The 16,613-nt window shown below is 41.5% G+C and overlaps 1 protein-coding gene across 5 annotated transcripts in view; it reads right to left on the minus strand.

The window, feature by feature from the left end:
* COL16A1 (collagen type XVI alpha 1 chain) overlaps positions 1–16,613 on the minus strand; it is a 150,924-nt gene that overhangs the window by 35,546 nt on the left and 98,765 nt on the right. For all 5 annotated transcript variants that reach the window (XM_069971325.1, XM_069971322.1, XM_069971323.1 and 2 more), the window contains exons 26-41: positions 14,158–14,202; positions 13,060–13,095; positions 12,457–12,510; positions 12,244–12,363; positions 11,636–11,671; positions 10,631–10,738; positions 9,153–9,275; positions 9,025–9,078; positions 8,603–8,644; positions 8,437–8,472; positions 8,253–8,306; positions 7,289–7,357; positions 3,732–3,785; positions 2,789–2,815; positions 2,205–2,246; positions 1,038–1,079 (exon numbers count right to left, since the gene is read on the minus strand). In XM_069971325.1, coding sequence (XP_069827426.1) covers positions 1,038–1,079; positions 2,205–2,246; positions 2,789–2,815; positions 3,732–3,785; positions 7,289–7,357; positions 8,253–8,306; positions 8,437–8,472; positions 8,603–8,644; positions 9,025–9,078; positions 9,153–9,275; positions 10,631–10,738; positions 11,636–11,671; positions 12,244–12,363; positions 12,457–12,510; positions 13,060–13,095; positions 14,158–14,202 — 942 coding nt within the window. The remainder of the gene's footprint in view (positions 1–1,037; positions 1,080–2,204; positions 2,247–2,788; positions 2,816–3,731; positions 3,786–7,288; positions 7,358–8,252; positions 8,307–8,436; positions 8,473–8,602; positions 8,645–9,024; positions 9,079–9,152; positions 9,276–10,630; positions 10,739–11,635; positions 11,672–12,243; positions 12,364–12,456; positions 12,511–13,059; positions 13,096–14,157; positions 14,203–16,613) is intronic.

Consider the following 16,613-nt stretch of genomic DNA (forward strand, 5'->3'; position numbering starts at 1 on the left):
TTTATCCCCATCCCTGGTGTCTAGTGGGGGGAATTCGGAGGGGAGATCCCTTCTTACCGAGCTGGGCTTCCGTGTTGCAATGTGTTGTGGTAATCTATATGTCTGGGCGGCAGCAGCCCAGAGTAATCTAGCACTAATCTAATCAATCAGGGCTGTATTAAGTAAACTGCACTGATCTCTATATGAGATTGCTGCAATAATAATAAAAGTCCCCCCTTTTCCAACATATTTGGTATCGCCGCGTGTGGAACCACCCAAACTATTAAACTATTACAATTCTGATCTCGCTCGGTAAACGGCGTAAGTGCAAAAACCCACCAAAGTGCAAAATTGTTGAGCAGCATATTTTATGGAAGAATTAAGTCTGTAAGTGTAAAGTACAATTAGTAGCACAAAAAACAAGGGCTCATGTGAGTCTTTAGGTGAAAAATGGAGATAAAAATTAAAATTGGCTTGGGAGGGAAGGGACAATGTAGTATAGTAGGAAATAAATAAATTGCTGGCATGCTGAATGATGTAGTATAAGACAATAACAATTTATTTAAATTTTAAATGACTTTTAAGTGACTTCCAATGTATTATGCAGCTACATGGTCACTGTGTTTTTGACCAGAGGAAAAAGATAATTAGAATTATACAGTTTATGGATGTACTATAAGTACTAAGATGAAAAGTAAAAATACCCTTTACTGTAATATAGGTCATTTACATATTTCATTTAGTTTTTAGTTTACCCTAGGAGGTGTTCAAGGGTAAGAATGATGGTTGTTGCATAAGTGGTAAGATTTGACCACTGTAAATGAACACTATACAAAACATTCATAGATTTTGCTTAATTTCTAATAATATCTAGACAATTTTAAATTTATGTAAGTGCAACTAATAATAACAGTTTAAGGGAATTTGTGTGGCATCCTGAATAATTGCATATTGCCAGTTAGGTTGATGTAAAAGTAAAAAAACTAAAGACAACTGAGGAGGACATAAGGAATCCGTTCTGCCAACATTTGGTAAAAAAACAGCAACACAAAACCGACCTGAATTCCATATCGCCAGAAATCACCATTCTCATTATTTCCCTGGGGAGCAGAAATATATGTGGTAAGGCTGAGATATAGCATACACCATTACCCAGGCCATTACCCAGGTTGTACAGCTGAGAAAAGATACCATTTATTATCCTGCAGTGTTAACCTGGGACAAGGTAAAAACCAATCTTGGGGGTTACAATTTCTTTCCTGACTCCAAATTAAAGTAAATTCGCGGATCAATAACCCTTTCCCAGAATTTTAGTAACATAACTACAACCATATAACTATATAATTCCAAACAAGTAAAACACAGAGGCTCCTTTTGAATTCTGTTACACCTTGGGTGTTTAGGATCGTGTTTTGACCTCTTCTAAATAATGGCACTATACGTAGTTCTGTAGAATATGTGATTTACTACACTGAATAAATTAGCATCAATCGATTTTGGTGAGTGCCAGGATTCTTTACTACAGTTCTGTGGAACAGATAGAGTCCTTATAGGAGAAGTCCCATGAAACAAAAAAAAAAATGACAGGAAGGCGGTGGTGGGGGTGCAGGAATATACTAAATAAAGTATACTTACCTATTGTTGTGCCCAATAGCACTACTCCTGGGTCTCTCTGAAAGTCGCCGGCCTCTTGCAGCTCCTCCAGCTGCTACGTCATGTACCCAGCTGGCACCGCCCAGTCACTGACTGGTTAAGCAGGTAATCGAACAGCCAGGCAAGTTGCAGAAGGATGCCGGCTGAAAATGTTGTCAACAAAACCTAGGAGTGGCGCTATGGAAGCATGGGGACAGGTAAGTATACTTTGTTTAATATGTTCCCTCACCCCCCTGACTTTTTTTTATTTTCATAGGACTTCTCTTATAAAAAATAAAAGTAGCATAGTATGTAAGACGATCACTGTATTTAAGGAGAAACTAAGAGCAGGAGTTATGTTTCCTGCTTGATTGACAGTCAGCTGGGAGCTAAGCCTTGCTTCCAAATGTATATGCCAATTTCCATTCAATTTGTAGGCACAGAGCAGATATCATATTTGTAAGCCGGGCTCAGCGCTGAAAAGTGACAATGAATTAAGCAGGGATAATAATTGGGGGAAGGGAGGCTGACAAATTGACTATTATAACACAGGAGGATAAGCTATCTGGGCCCAGTGATTTTTCAGTACTTACCATCCATGGTCCAGGAGGACACGCACACACTCCTGCTTCTCCCTAAAGTTGGACAAACATTCAGCTATGAAAATCAAATGTATACTACAGGTGACATGGCTCCATTTATACCTTACAGGAATGTTGTCAGAAAGGAATTTTCTTTAGGGTATAAACACACACACACCGTATACGCAGCGTATTTACTGCTGCGATACGCAGCAAATACGCAACAAATACTCAGCAGATTAGATCTAAATAACTGAACACAGCATCAAATCTGCACCATCAAATCTGCTGCGTATCTGCTGCGTATCTGCTGCGTATACGGTGTGTGTGTTTGTACCCTTAGAAAAAGATGATCTGCCTTCAATATATATATCCTTCTTTAATACTCAAGATAGATATCAATATATGCACAACATCTGCCCTATGTTACTGGATACTGACAAGTCTTAATAGACCTAATTGACTTTTATGGGGTATGTCAGGGTTTTGGTATTTTTGACAGCAAATACACTGGGCAGCCTAATGTGACCCCCCTCCAATACCGTATATATAACCTTATTTATTAAGTCTGTCTTTCTATAAAATCACGCACTTACTTTTTCTCCTCTGTCTCCCCTGTCACCCTAGATAAAAAAACAAAAGATATAGTTATTAGTACATATATTTTATCGAGTGAAAATATAATGAAAATACCAGAATGTTAAAACTAACATTATTTTTACACATGTGGCTTCTGTTCAATGGGTTATCCAGGATTAGGAAAACATAGCTGCTTTCTGCAAATAGCACCACACTTGTCCTCAGGTTGACTGTGGTATTACAACTCGACTCAATTCACCTGAAAGAAACTAAGTTGCAATACCCACAATGAGGACAAGGCTGGTGCTCCTTTATGGAAGAAAGCAGCCATGTTTTTTCTTAAAGGGGTACTCCGGCAGGGGGTCTTTTTTTCGATCTGGCCGGGGAGGAGGTGGCTGAGGGAAGCGACGTCCACTCACCTCCCCGGTCCAGCGGTGGGTCCCATATGGCGGCTCTATGGTCCCTGCTGCCCGTCCGCTTCCTGGTCTCTGACGCAGGCTTGAGACGTGACGCTTCAAGTCCGCTCAGCCAGTCAGTGACGGAGGCGGAATCCCGCTATCTGTGGGATCCGCGCTATTCATCATTAGATTGGCAAAAAAATAAGCAGAAAACCTACTCCAGCTCTGAGCAGTCCGCCTCTACATAAATCTCTGTACCGTCGGAGCTGCGGGGACATTTTTAAGTCCGGCGTTTTCCGGACTTAATAAATGTCCCTCTATGTGTATACACTCCAGCCGGGATTCTATGCTTTCACATACAACATGAGTGCTGTATAAATCACGGCCGTTGTTGCAACGGCCGTGATTTCTACAACACATGCGTTGTGTGAACATAGCCTTCTAGTGCTATTTACTACAAAGGTAGAGGAAGCTGTCTTCTTCATGGTTCTGTAGGTTAGTACTTATGCCTACCAGACCACAGCTGTAATTTTAATTCAACCCATATGTTCCTATGACTTACTGGTCTACCATTAATTCCTGGGAGTCCTGGTTTGCCTGGTGTCCCTTCCCGTCCCTGTAAAAATAAGAGACATAAGTAATATTTGTTAGCCCGTGTGATTATAATATAGCAAACCAAACCAAAACAACATAAGAAAAAAAAGGGTATGCCATTAAAGAAAGAAAGCATGGTACAGTGCTAGAAAGTTACTAAAATATGGATAGCAGGCATAAAACTATTAGCAAATGATAGAAAAAAAGTCACATGACATATGGCAATAAATGTAATCAATGTTCCTGTGCTCTTATAGTTTCACTATAGTAACTTTGAAGGGAATCTGTCATCCCATTATGCTGCCCTGTTTAACGTATGTGTTTTATGGTGTGTGTGTGGGGGGTTGATGCAAAAACGCATGGTAAAAACGGCTGCAGCTGTATGCCATCTGTCAGGATCCGTTTTCCATTGAAGTACATTATAAAAAAACGATAGTGACAGATCAGTTTTTATTTTTTAGCATACACAAAAAAGTAGTTTACCACGCTTTTCTATACAATAAAACTAAACATTCAAAAACTGATCCGTTAAACAGACAGAAAAAACGTAGTATGAACCTAGCCTAAAATGCTGTTACTTTTCTCTGCTGGTGGGAAGGATCAGGCAAAATCTCTGTTAATCAGGGAGTACTACAGAGCAAGTGTGTATGCTCATTAGTCCTCGATATTCATAAGCTTCTGACACCTTGGGCCACCCATCCACTGGTGATTGGCAGGATTCTATGAATACTGGTCAGACAGATCCCTAATTATCAAGGCTGGTAGGCGGGCTGGAGCAGCAGCTTATGAATATCAAGGACTACTGAGCGCGCACTTGCTCTGTAGTCCCCCTTGATTAACAGCTATTTTGCCAAATGCACCGTACCAGCAGAGAAAAGTAAGACAGCATATTACTCTGGCGCCCTGTCTCCAGGCTTATGCTGCCCTCAGATACGGCTTCAGACTGGATTTGGCTTATTATTTTTATCTGCGCTAAGTCACCTGTGGATTATGGATTAATAAAAATTGAAAATGCATAAGTATCAACCCCCGAGTGCTGACTCAGTACTACTGTGTTTACTAAATAAACAGGAAATAGAATGGCTGCGGCAGGCTGTAAGGGATTTTATATATTTTTTTTTTATTTTCAGCAGATTACAGAAAAGTGATTTTGCATTTGGTGTAAGAAATGTCTTTAGTTGGATGATTCCGAATAATGGAAATGGCAAAAACAATGAAACACATGCAAGGCAGTTGTAAATTTTCAATTTTCTGTTAGACTGCTTGCATGGATTTACATTGAATGTCTGCTTCATTCATTTCTCATTATAGTATCATATTTCTATCAAGTGACTCCAAGAAGTTGTACTGTCATATCTGAATTGTTTGTGCATCAGACATAAGCTTCTTGCTAGAAACAGTAAAAGTATAGCTACCGAATGTATAATGGCAGCACTACTAATGTGCAGAATGCCAAAGACATAACTCATGTTGATATAGTACAATGTGTGACGGTGTGATATATAAATAGATATTGTAAGCAGAAAAAGTGCTTAGAGTCGTGTGCTGGGATTTCTATGGAAAATGAAATGGTTGGAAATGGGCCCACTATTCCCTCTCTCTCCAGTACAGGTTTTGAGTAGGGTCCCTTGAAGTGTAAATAAAACCTCTGGGAATATACTGAATTATGTATAAATCAAGTCTGTTTCTGGTGCAGTTTGGATCAGAAGGACAAGAAAGCCACAAAGCCTGGTGTGGAAAGTCTAACCATCTGGATGATGTACAGCCTGTTTAATTCTAGTACAGAGTAGAAAGCTCAATTTAGTAGAATACTAAAGGGGTATTCCGCTCAAATATAACTTTTGATATGTTGCTTCCCATGGTGAGACTAACAATTATTTCCTCACTTGTTATTATCTGTTCAGTCTCCTTCCCCCAGTTCTGAGATGCTGCTTTCTGCTGAAGACACAAAAATCTGCATGTGAGCTTTTCTTTCTGTCTTTTCGCTCTTCCCACCTGTTTTCCGAGAGGCTGATGTAAACAAGTCCCTATCTGCAACTTTGTAGAAACTTTGTAATGCTGGGAGGGATATTCACAGTGAGTTCACACAGCATTACAAAGAAGCTACAAAGTTGTAGATAGGAACTTGTTTACATCAGCAGTCTTGGAAGGGAGGGGGGAGAAGGGGGAGACAGAGAGAAAAGCTCACAGTTTTTTGTGTATTCAGCCGAAAGCAGCAGCTCAGCACTAAGTATAGGAGATGGAATAAATAATAACAAGTGTGGAAGGAATTGTTAGTCTCACCAAGGGCAGCAAAATATGAAAAGATATGTTTGAGTGGAATACCCCTTTAAAGGGAACCAATCACGCCGAAAATCCATCTTAAGATAAGGAAACGTGCTGGCACATCACCCAGCACGTTTCCTAAACATCCCCCTGTAACCTCCGTGCCCCCCTCCATCAGTCAGTAATTTTACTTTGAAGAAGTCCCGTGCTGTATGTAAATTTCTGGCAAGTAGTCACGGTGGGCGGATTTAGTCAAGGTGGGCAGAATCAGTCACAGGTCCTGGGCGTCTGTAATGGCTGTAATCACGCCCAGAGGGGCGTGCTTGAGGTCTGCCTTCCATCCACGTGACCCGGCGGCTTGCGTTTCACGTCGGCGGCGCGCTGACATCATCCGCACGCATCGCCGTCATCTTCCGGAGTCCACACATGCGCAGTACGTCGGCGTCGGCTCCCGCCGTACTGTGCATGCGAGGACTACAGAAGACGTCTGCGCTGCGTGCGGATGATGTCAGCGCGCCGCCGACGTGAAACGCAACCCGCCGGGTCACGTGGATGGAAGGCAGACCTCAAGCACGCCCCTCTGGGGATGTTTAGGAAACGTGCTGGGTGATGTGCCAGCACGTTTCCTTATCTTAAGATGGATTTTCGGCGTGATTGGTTCCCTTTAAACAAAATTTCATGAGAACTAGAATTACGGGGAGATTTATCAAACATGGTGTCAAGTGTACCTGGCTCAGTTGCCCCTAGCAACCAATCAAATTCCGCCTTTAATTTTCCAAAGAGTCTGTGAGGAATGAAAGGTGGAATCTGATTGGTTGCTAGGGGCAACTGAGACTGTTTCACTTTACACCATGTTTAATAAATCTCCCCCTTAGTGTCTAATTCAGGGGTAGGAAACCTTGGCTCTCCAGCTGTTGCAAAACTACAACTCCCATCATGCACAGACAGCCAAAACTAAAGCTTTGGCTGTTCAGGCATGATGGGAGTTGTAGTTTTGCAACAGCTGGAGGGCCGAGGTTCCCTACCCCTGGTCTAGTTAATACGATCTAATTATAGAGTATTTTCTTGACTTTATTATTGGTTTTTTTCTAAGGATAGATTACCAATGTTTGACTGTTTGAGGTCTGACTACAAGTACCCCAATAATTGGCAGCATAAATGGGTGGGATTGTCATAATCTATCAATTCCTGGAAAACCCATTTAGTTGTCTGGTATGTAATAAAAGGTTGATATTATAATTTGAAATCCATTGTACTTACCGGAGGTCCCATGGCTCCCATGCCAGGCATTCCAGGAGCGCCTGTTGATCCTTTTTGTCCAAAATTTCCCTAAAAAAAGTATTCCCATTAATTTCCTTTCACTAAATTGTGCTTTTCTTTTATTATGTTATTATCTCAGTAAACCTGTCGGCACGGCCGTTGCCGGATCAGCAGCGATATCCTCTTTTCATCCAGAACTTTGGGTCTTCATTTTCCTGCGTATAAGACTACTTATAGGGCGGGTGCTGAAAAATTTTAAAACCGGACTAGAAAATCTGCGCTTGCTGCATACAGTGGGAGGAGCTAAAAAACGTCCGCCTTCCTGATGTATGAAAAGCAGAGCAAGCAGCAGGCGTCCAGAGTATAAAAAAAAGAGATACACTACAACGGCGCTGTGCCCAGAAAAACACACCTCTTTCACCTGTCTGGCCGCCCTTGTGTCCTACCGGTATTACTGTACCTTATTCTCTGCTGTCTGATCTTTTTTATTCATTTTAATTTGGTGTGCGTTGAAAGAGGGTTAGTCTTATACGGCGAGTATATCCCAAACTCTATATTTTAACTGGAAAAGTTGGTGGTTGTCTTATACGCCCAGTTGTCTTGAAAATACGGTATATATTTTTATTTAGTTTTATTTTTTTTTTGCAACCTAATTTATCGAAAAATTTAAGTCTTATTACAAATTACAATCGGTGTAGCAAAAAAGAAGACCTCATATGGGTCTGTAGGTGAAAAAAATGAAAGCGCTATGGCTTTTTAAAGGAGGAAAAAACAAAAGCACAAAAACGACATGGCTGTGACATGAAGGGGTTAATAATGGACAGATATATTGCTGCACCTTATGTATACACACAAATATATTGAGGTCAAAGTTGCAGATTTTATTAGGTTTTTAGCCCTATAACATCAAACTTTGGAAACCTAATAAAACGACAAAAAGTAATAACATACTAGTTGTACTTACCTTTTCACCTTTAGGGCCAGTAAATCCAGGAAAGCCCTGGGGGCCTGGTGGTCCCTGCAATTATAATGATCAGATACATCATTAATAAAATATTGTTAAATAAATCCTTTCATAAATGATGCCAGAAGCTGTGATATGGCCATGGACATGAAGCCTTGGGTCAGGATTTGTGGGAAGTACTCACTGTTTTTCCTGGTAGGCCATAATCTCCCTTTTCTCCCTATGGAAAAGACACAGCTGGTGTTAGTATGTACTGACCATCTATTACTTTTCAACTTCGTCTATTTTGTTATGAGTTTGAAATTTAGTTTTTCAAAAATTTCTTTTTAAGGGGTTATTTTTGTACTTGCCTGTGGTCCTCGTTTTCCTTCTCCCGGAGGCCCAGGTTCTCCCTGGATAGAAAAATATGTGACCCTTTAAATACATATATAAAAAATACAAATGCAAAATCCAAAGATGACCAAAAGACCTGGATTTTAAGTATAGCTTTGTTTTAAAGCAGGATAACGAAAAAAACAAACGAACAATTGTTGAAAGTCATGACTACGGTGTCACTTTAAGGCCAGTAGAAGGAAATAGTATCTGGAAGAAAGCCATGCAAACACAGGGGGAACATAAACTACGCGCAGACATAGTTATTGAACCCTTTATTTTGTGCTGTAACTATTATGTGACTATTTGTGGAATTTATAGTGCAAAATTAATAGGAAGTAACAGAGAAAAGTGAGAAGCTGCAAGAGTCTGGACAACTTATGATTATTCTGTAACTCACCTGTGCTCCCTTTATGCCAGGTGGACCTTGAACACCAGGTAAACCAGGTTGACCCTAAATAAAAAAAAAATAGGTGAGTTGGTATTTACTATAAGGCACTGTAGATTTTATAACTGGGTATAACTCACCGGTCTTCCTGTTTGTCCTACTCCTGGAGGTCCTTGATCTCCCTTAGCTCCTGGTGCCCCAGGTATACCAATTACATCCGAAAATTCATTTATTTTCACTGGACAGGAGTCACAGGCATCACCCTGTAAATAACATAAGATACAAGATAAGATATTATGCTAATAAATACTAAAACTGTAGGAGAACACAAGTACAATCGCCATCTTACTGACAGTTTTCCAAATTGGTGGACATCAATGTGGCTACCCTGTGAAAAGCCTGTCTACATATGACTGGTCTGATCTGTTTGGTATGGAAATTTTTGCAAGAATTTTATACATAGGGTGTCTGCAACAAATTAGACCAGCCGACCAGAAAACTAACATTAACAAGGAAACCATACAGCATCCCTAGTGAATGCTTGATGGCAAATACACGTCAGTGTCTGAGATGGTGGTTTTGGGGTATTTCTAAGTATTTGTTTATTTTTTTTAAAGGGGTCATCTGGGGAGCAGAGGATAACTAAAGCCTTCTGCTCCCCGAAGCTCACTTCCGGGTTTTTCATGTGTCAGAAGTAAAGGACGTGGAGGGGGCGGGTGCATATTCCGATCATTGCGTGCGGACATGGATTCACCCACACACTATGATTGGGATACGCACCCGTCCCCTACAAGTCTTGAAAGGTTTACTTCCGAGATGTGGATTTGCTGAAAGGCAGAGCCAGGCAGCCGAAGGTTCAATAATAAAAATTTTTGATATTTTAGAGATACATATCAAAAGTTTTTATTGGTCAAGGTCTGAGTGAGTGAAGACGACCATCTTCCTCCCTCCGCTCTGTGTCTGGGATCTAGTTGGCTCAATAGACTTGCATTTAGAGTCTGTCTAGGTCACGTAACACAGGGCCCTTCCATCTTGTTCTCCTGACTGGTCGCAGTCTCAACAACCCAGCCTCTGACTGATCAAAACTTTCTGGGGGACATTTATTAAGTCTGGCGTTTTCTGTGCTGGACTTGAAAAATGTTCCCATAGCTCCGACGGTACGGAGATTTATGTAGATTTATGTAGAGGCGTACTGCAAGCGGCAGGAAACCTACGCCAGCTCAGAGCTGGAGTAGGTTTCCTGCTTATTTTTTCGCCAAAAGAATGATGAATTAAGCGGACCTTGAGTCTGCGCCCCCTCCCCACCCACTCCACACCTCCTCCCCGCCCCCTAGTGTAACAGTCGGAAAACGGCCCGATGCAAATAATTTATTTGCAAACGGCCATTTGCAAATAAATTTATTCACATCGGGCCCATTTCCGAGAAAAAAAAACGCATTTTCGTATTGATATTTACTTCAAATACATATTTTAGCTTTGTTTCCCACTTTTAACATGTTCCACATAATTTACAAGTCACAAATAATTCTGCACAGCAAAGGGCAAATTTGTGCTGTGTGCTGTAACTGTAATAAAATAAAGCATAGAAATGACATCCCCATATAAGTTATATGCTTACCTTTTCACCTTTAATTCCAGTGAGCCCCTGGATTCCTGGTTCTCCGGGTAAACCTGGCACACCTGCTGTTCCTGGTGTACCCGAATCTCCTGAAGGACCAGACTCACCCTGTATTACAAGTAAATGTTATGACTTTTAACAGTTCAGCACCATTAATAGTTCCATCTCAAGCTCAGCTAAAGTTGGCTGTCAGTGTAAGGTGTAGGGGGCCGTCAGTGTAAGGTGTAGGGGGCCGTCAGTGTAAGGTGTAGGGGGCCGTCAGTATAAGGTGTATGGGGCCGTCAGTATAAGGTGTATGGGGCCGTCAGTATAAGGCGTATGGGGCCGTCAGTATAAGGCGTATGGGGCTGTCAGTATAAGGCGTATGGGGCCGTCAGTATAAGGTGTATGCGGCTGTCAGTATAAGGTGTATGGGGCTGTCAGTATAAGGTGCATAGGCCGTCAGTATAAGGTGTAAGAAGCCGTCAGTATAAGGTGTATGGGGCCGTCAGTATAAGGTGTATGGGGCCGACAGTATAAGGTGTATGGGGACTGGCAGTATAAGGTGTATGGGGACTGGCAGTATAAGGTGTATGGGGACTGGCAGTATAAGGTGTATGGGGACTGGAAGTATAAGGTGTATGGGGACTGTAAGTATAAGGTGTATGGGGCCGTCAGTATAAGGTGTATGGGGACTGGAAGTATAAGGTGTATGGGGACTGGCAGTATGAGGTGTATGGGGACTGGCAGTATAAGGTATATGGGGACTGGCAGTATAAGGTATATGGGGACTGGCAGTATAAGGTGTATAGGGACTGGCAGTATAAGGTTTATGTAGACTGGCAGTATAAGGTTTATGGGGACTGGCAGTATAAGGTTTAAGGGGGCCTTCTAAGAAGACAGATCGGGAGTGATGAATTTTCAGTGTCCGGTCCTACTGATCTGGGAGGAATAATCTGCAGCCACAGCCTGGCTGTGACTTATTTCAACAACGCTTTTTATCTTTCTTACAATTTCACCACTTACCTTTTGTCCTTTCATGCCAGGCCCACCTGGAATACCCTGGACAACAAATAAATGATGCATCAGTTACCATGCTATGTATTAAAGCAACTCTGTTCCCACAATCTGTCCGCCTCTCCCCCCAAACCGCATGTACCGTCGGATAGCTTCTTTTAATCCAAGATCTGTCCTGGGGTCCGTTCGGCAGGGGATGCAGTTATTGTCCAAAAAACAACTTTTAAACTTGCAGCCCTGTGTCACATTGGCGTGGCCTAGAGTGTCTGTGCCCTAGGTATGCACCACATGTGCAGTGTTCAGACAAGTGATGGTTAGGACAAATCCTGTCTGGGGCATTCCTAATGGTGAAGAGGGCGGAGAGGCAGTGCCGGCCTAGGTCACGGGTACTCTAGGCCACGCCAATTTGGCACAGGGCTGCAAGTTTTAAAGTTGTTTATTAGGACAATAACTGCATCACCTGCCAAACAGGTCTTGGATTAAACGCAGCAATCTGACAGTACAAGCTGTTGGGGGGGGGGGGCAGATTGTGGGTACAGAGCCTCTTTAACTCAACAAGGTTCTGTACAGGGTACTCAAAACTATTTCTTCATTACACTTCTGTATATAAAACTCACATTTTTCCCTGGTAATCCAACCCCAGGTTCCCCTGGCTCTCCTTTCTGCCCTGGAACTGCAACAGCCGTCTCATGCTGTACTTCAGCTGGGAGCACTGGGCATAGGGTACAAGGCTCTCCCTGCAATGGAAACAGATTGATAAGTGTCTTAGATTCATGCTCTATCAAGACAACCAGAACACATTGCATATGTAGGTAAAAGTGATAGCTAACCTTTTCACCTTTTGACCCAGAAGGTCCTGTGTCCCCCAGTCCTCCTGGTGAACCCTGTTGGACACTCAAAGTGCTAAAGTTATTGCTTTTTAACATGGTGATCAAATCAAGCCTAGTAAATGGACCACACCACCGCTATAATGTCTTTCCTAAGTCCACAGTTTAAGGCCCTTAAAGGGGTACTCTGGGAAAATAATTTATCTTTCAAAATCAACTGGTAATTTACTTTATTTAAAAATCTTCCAGAACTTATCAGCTGCTGTATATCCTGCAGGAATTAGTGTATTCTTTCCAGTCTGACACCGTGCTCTCTGCTGTCACCTCTGTCCATAAGAGGAACTATCCAAAGCAGCAGCAAATCCCCATAGAAATCCTTTCTAGCTTTGGAACAGTTCCTGACACAGACAGAGGTGGCAGCAGAGACCACTGTGTCAGACTGGAAAGAATACACCACTTCTCGCAGGGCATCCAGCAGCTAAAAAGTACTGGAAAACTTGAGATTTTCAAATAGAAGTAATTAACTAATCTGTATAAATTTCTGACAGCCGTACCCCTTTAATTCATGCATGTCAAATATACATATAAGCCACAAGCTCTACTTACCGGTGTTCCTGATGGCCCTTTTTCACCTTGATCTCCCTATTAAGAGAATACCAAAACATGATACATATAAATACGACAATGCATGTGTTAGAGATGACTTTACAATGGTAACCGGTATGACAAGTCTCCACACTACTACACAACCCCTAAAAGTATGATTCCTATTAGTTTGTCAATTATCCTCCTTAAATTAAAAGACTGATTAATACAATTAACAAAGATTTTTATACAAATTGTACATATTGTTGAGTTAAAAGAGTGTTCACATCTTAATTTACTCTATGTGCATAGGCTCCTAATGCATCAGTAAGATTAATGCTGAGTAGATTGGAATTACGCATGAATAAGCACTAATAAAATGCTCTTACACAAGGTCATTAGGCAAGCGATATCTGTAGCATAAAGACGGCCCTGAGCCAGGATTACGGGGCTGACCTAATGGACTACATGGCTCACAATTACTGGGGGGTTGTTAGAAATACATAAGGGAAGTGCTCTATGTTGGTTGGTGATATCAAGGTCCTCATGTGCTGTTTCTGCACAGGAGCCCTTTGCTGCATTATTTGTACCTCCCTGTACATGGCCAAACATGCTGAACGATCACATTATACTATAGTTAAGAACACAAAATGATACCTAAAACACTCAGAGCATTATAAAAAAAGGATTGATATTCGCGTCTCCTGATACCCTCCAGCTACTGTTCAAATAAAAAAAAAAAAAGAAAGTGCAACAGCAACCTACAGATGCAAGTGCTTACCGGTGCAACCTGTAAGTTGCTGTTGCACTTTTCTGTTTTTATTTTGTCTGTACTCAAGCCACATGCAGCGTGCAACCTGCAGTGTGAACAGAGGCATAAAGTTGTTGCCAATGTTCCCTTTTTTACTGTTCAAATATCTCCTTGTCCCTCCTCATCATCGCTACTTAACTTGTTCCTATGATGCTTTGTACCCAAGTCAGCCAATCACTGGCTAAGTTGGGATGCCACTACGGCTAGGTATTAGCTGAGCATATATATGACATGGATTGGGTGTCACAGGAGCATATTTAAAATATGGCTGGACAGCCCCTGTAATTGACATTATACATTTACAGTACCTTTTCTCCTTTGGCTCCAGATGGCCCAGTTGTACCAGGTAATCCCTGTTTAAAAAAAAATAGATTGATTCAAACCACAATTTACGAATTGTTATATGAAATCAGTTGTGGCAATTGCTCTGCTATATCTTTATGCATGTAAGTGAACTGTGCTGTAGTACCATACAGTAGCATCCACCTTATATAGTCCTGCAATAGAATTACTATAATATATAACAGATGGTTAGGCATCTATAACCCTAAAGCTTCTACAATGTAAACATTAGGCATCCATTATTGTATTGCTAGGTCACAGGTTGAGCTCCATTGGACCACTTTTGGTAGGTACTTCCCACTGTATGCTGCAAGACCTTCCATTTTGGAGATACTGGGGCTCAGTTGCCGGACTGTCACAATATGGCTTTTGTTAATGTTACTTAGATCCTTATGCTTGTCCACTTGTCCTCTTTCTAACATACTGTATCACCCAACACCCATTGAAATTAATGCCAGCGTCACAAGATAATCAATGTTATTCACTTCACCCATCAATGGTTTTAATTAGAGAAGAGCAAAGTGAATCCAATGAAGCATCAAAAATTTCCACTAAATTTGTTAACATTTGCAAAAAAAAAACAAACCTTTATTCAACTGTCCACATGCCCCCTTTGTCTCTTGTGAGTCTTTAGCCGCCTCCAGGGACAGAGCTACGGCCAGTGATTGGCTGAGTAGGCTGTCACCTTTGAGACACAGAAGTGACAGCACGCTCAGCCAATCACTGACTGACTGAGAAGGGACAGATCAATGTCCAGTGATTGGCTGAGCGGGCTGTCACTCTTGTATCTTGGAAGTGACAGCCTGCTCAGCCAATCACTGGCTGCAGCTCTGTCCCACAGTCAGCGATTACCTGAGCGGGCTGGAGGCGGCTGAAGACACGAAAGAGGATAAAGGGGAAGCGCAAACATGTATGTATAGGTATGTATAGATTCCTTAAGTTTGGTTCTTGAAGTTCGCAAATTTTGCGGTAAAAATTCTGGAACGTTGCAAATCAAATTTTTAATCTCTAGTTTTAATGCTATGGTTGACTGAATAGTAAAGATAAAATCAGAAACATTGTATTAGGAAGTTCTCTTGCTAGACTTGGTGTAACCTTGTCTTTATAACATTTTGGGAATCTTATATTATCTGGTTATGAAGAGAACAAAGACACAGGTCCTCTTCTTAAACATAGATGTGTGAGTATATTGATTTGCGCTGTTCTTGTTTTGTATTATATTTCTTTAGTCATTAAAACGGAGAACGACAGCAAACAATGAAATAGCGCCTAAATTTTAATGGACAGTAATACAGTTCTTGCAGACTTAGCTCCGAGCAGCCTTTAGTTTTACACTGACACTGATGAAACCAATCCACAATGGTAACTCCATAGCGCTTTTGGCTTTCACCACCGTGATTTACTTTTAAGTGTCACACTGATGATTAATGACACTACTTATCTACTCCTAACTTTTTTTTCCATCAGTCATCATCCACCCTGTGACTTCCATTGTCCCTAGGCAGAATAGACCTGTGCAGAGAATAGGGTGGAGGGATATCTTCTCTATCTGTAAGTAATGTCTTACTGTCTCTTAATATGCAAGTACTGCTTCATTGTTTGCTATTAACCTCCATTTACTTTAATCGCCACAGGTATTTAATCCACGTATGTCATATCCACAGGATATGCCATAAGTATTCTCTAGATTAGGGTCCCACCTATCTTTAGTTAGAGGGATCTCCAACCCCTTCAGCGTGCATAACTCCCATTGACTTTAATGTGAGTTTAACAAATGGCATAAGCCTACAAGCTATTCCGCTTACGTAACACTGCCTCGGGCTGCTCAGAACAACAGGCCACAGGTGGCTGGGGGCCCTTGATCTGATGGTAGGTGCAAGTCCCAGAAGTTGGACCCTCATCTAGGGGACACTGATGAGTATACCCCTTTAATTTAAGGATTAAAGGATTTAGGTCTGGGGGTCTGTACTTGTTTAGGGGGTCAGGCCTGTGGTTTATATTTATGTAGAGGGTCAGGTCTAAGGTCAGTACTTATTTATGGAGGACCCATAATTATTTCAAAGGTCAAATATGCGGTCTGATTTTATTTAAGGCATCATGTCTATGGGAGGTCTGGTGATGTAGTATGAAGTCTGTATTACTTGAGGGGGGTATATATTTATTTAAGGGGTTAATGTCTGGGGATCTGTATTTATATAGAGGGTCAGGCCTAGGAGGATCTATTTAAGTAGGGAGACAGGTGTAAGGTCTTATTTAGGTCAAACCTGGGGTCTGTAATAATTTAGGGAGGTATGTATTTTATGGGGTTTCAATTTCTAGTTGTGCAGTTTGATCTATATGTACAGTATGTGAAAACAGAAGATAAAAAGCAACAGCTTAATAATCTTTATTCAGCACAACACATAGGATTGGTAGGGAGGAC

The sequence above is a fragment of the Dendropsophus ebraccatus genome, chromosome 5 (genome assembly GCF_027789765.1).
Source record: "Dendropsophus ebraccatus isolate aDenEbr1 chromosome 5, aDenEbr1.pat, whole genome shotgun sequence".
Taxonomy (NCBI): domain Eukaryota; kingdom Metazoa; phylum Chordata; class Amphibia; order Anura; family Hylidae; genus Dendropsophus; species Dendropsophus ebraccatus.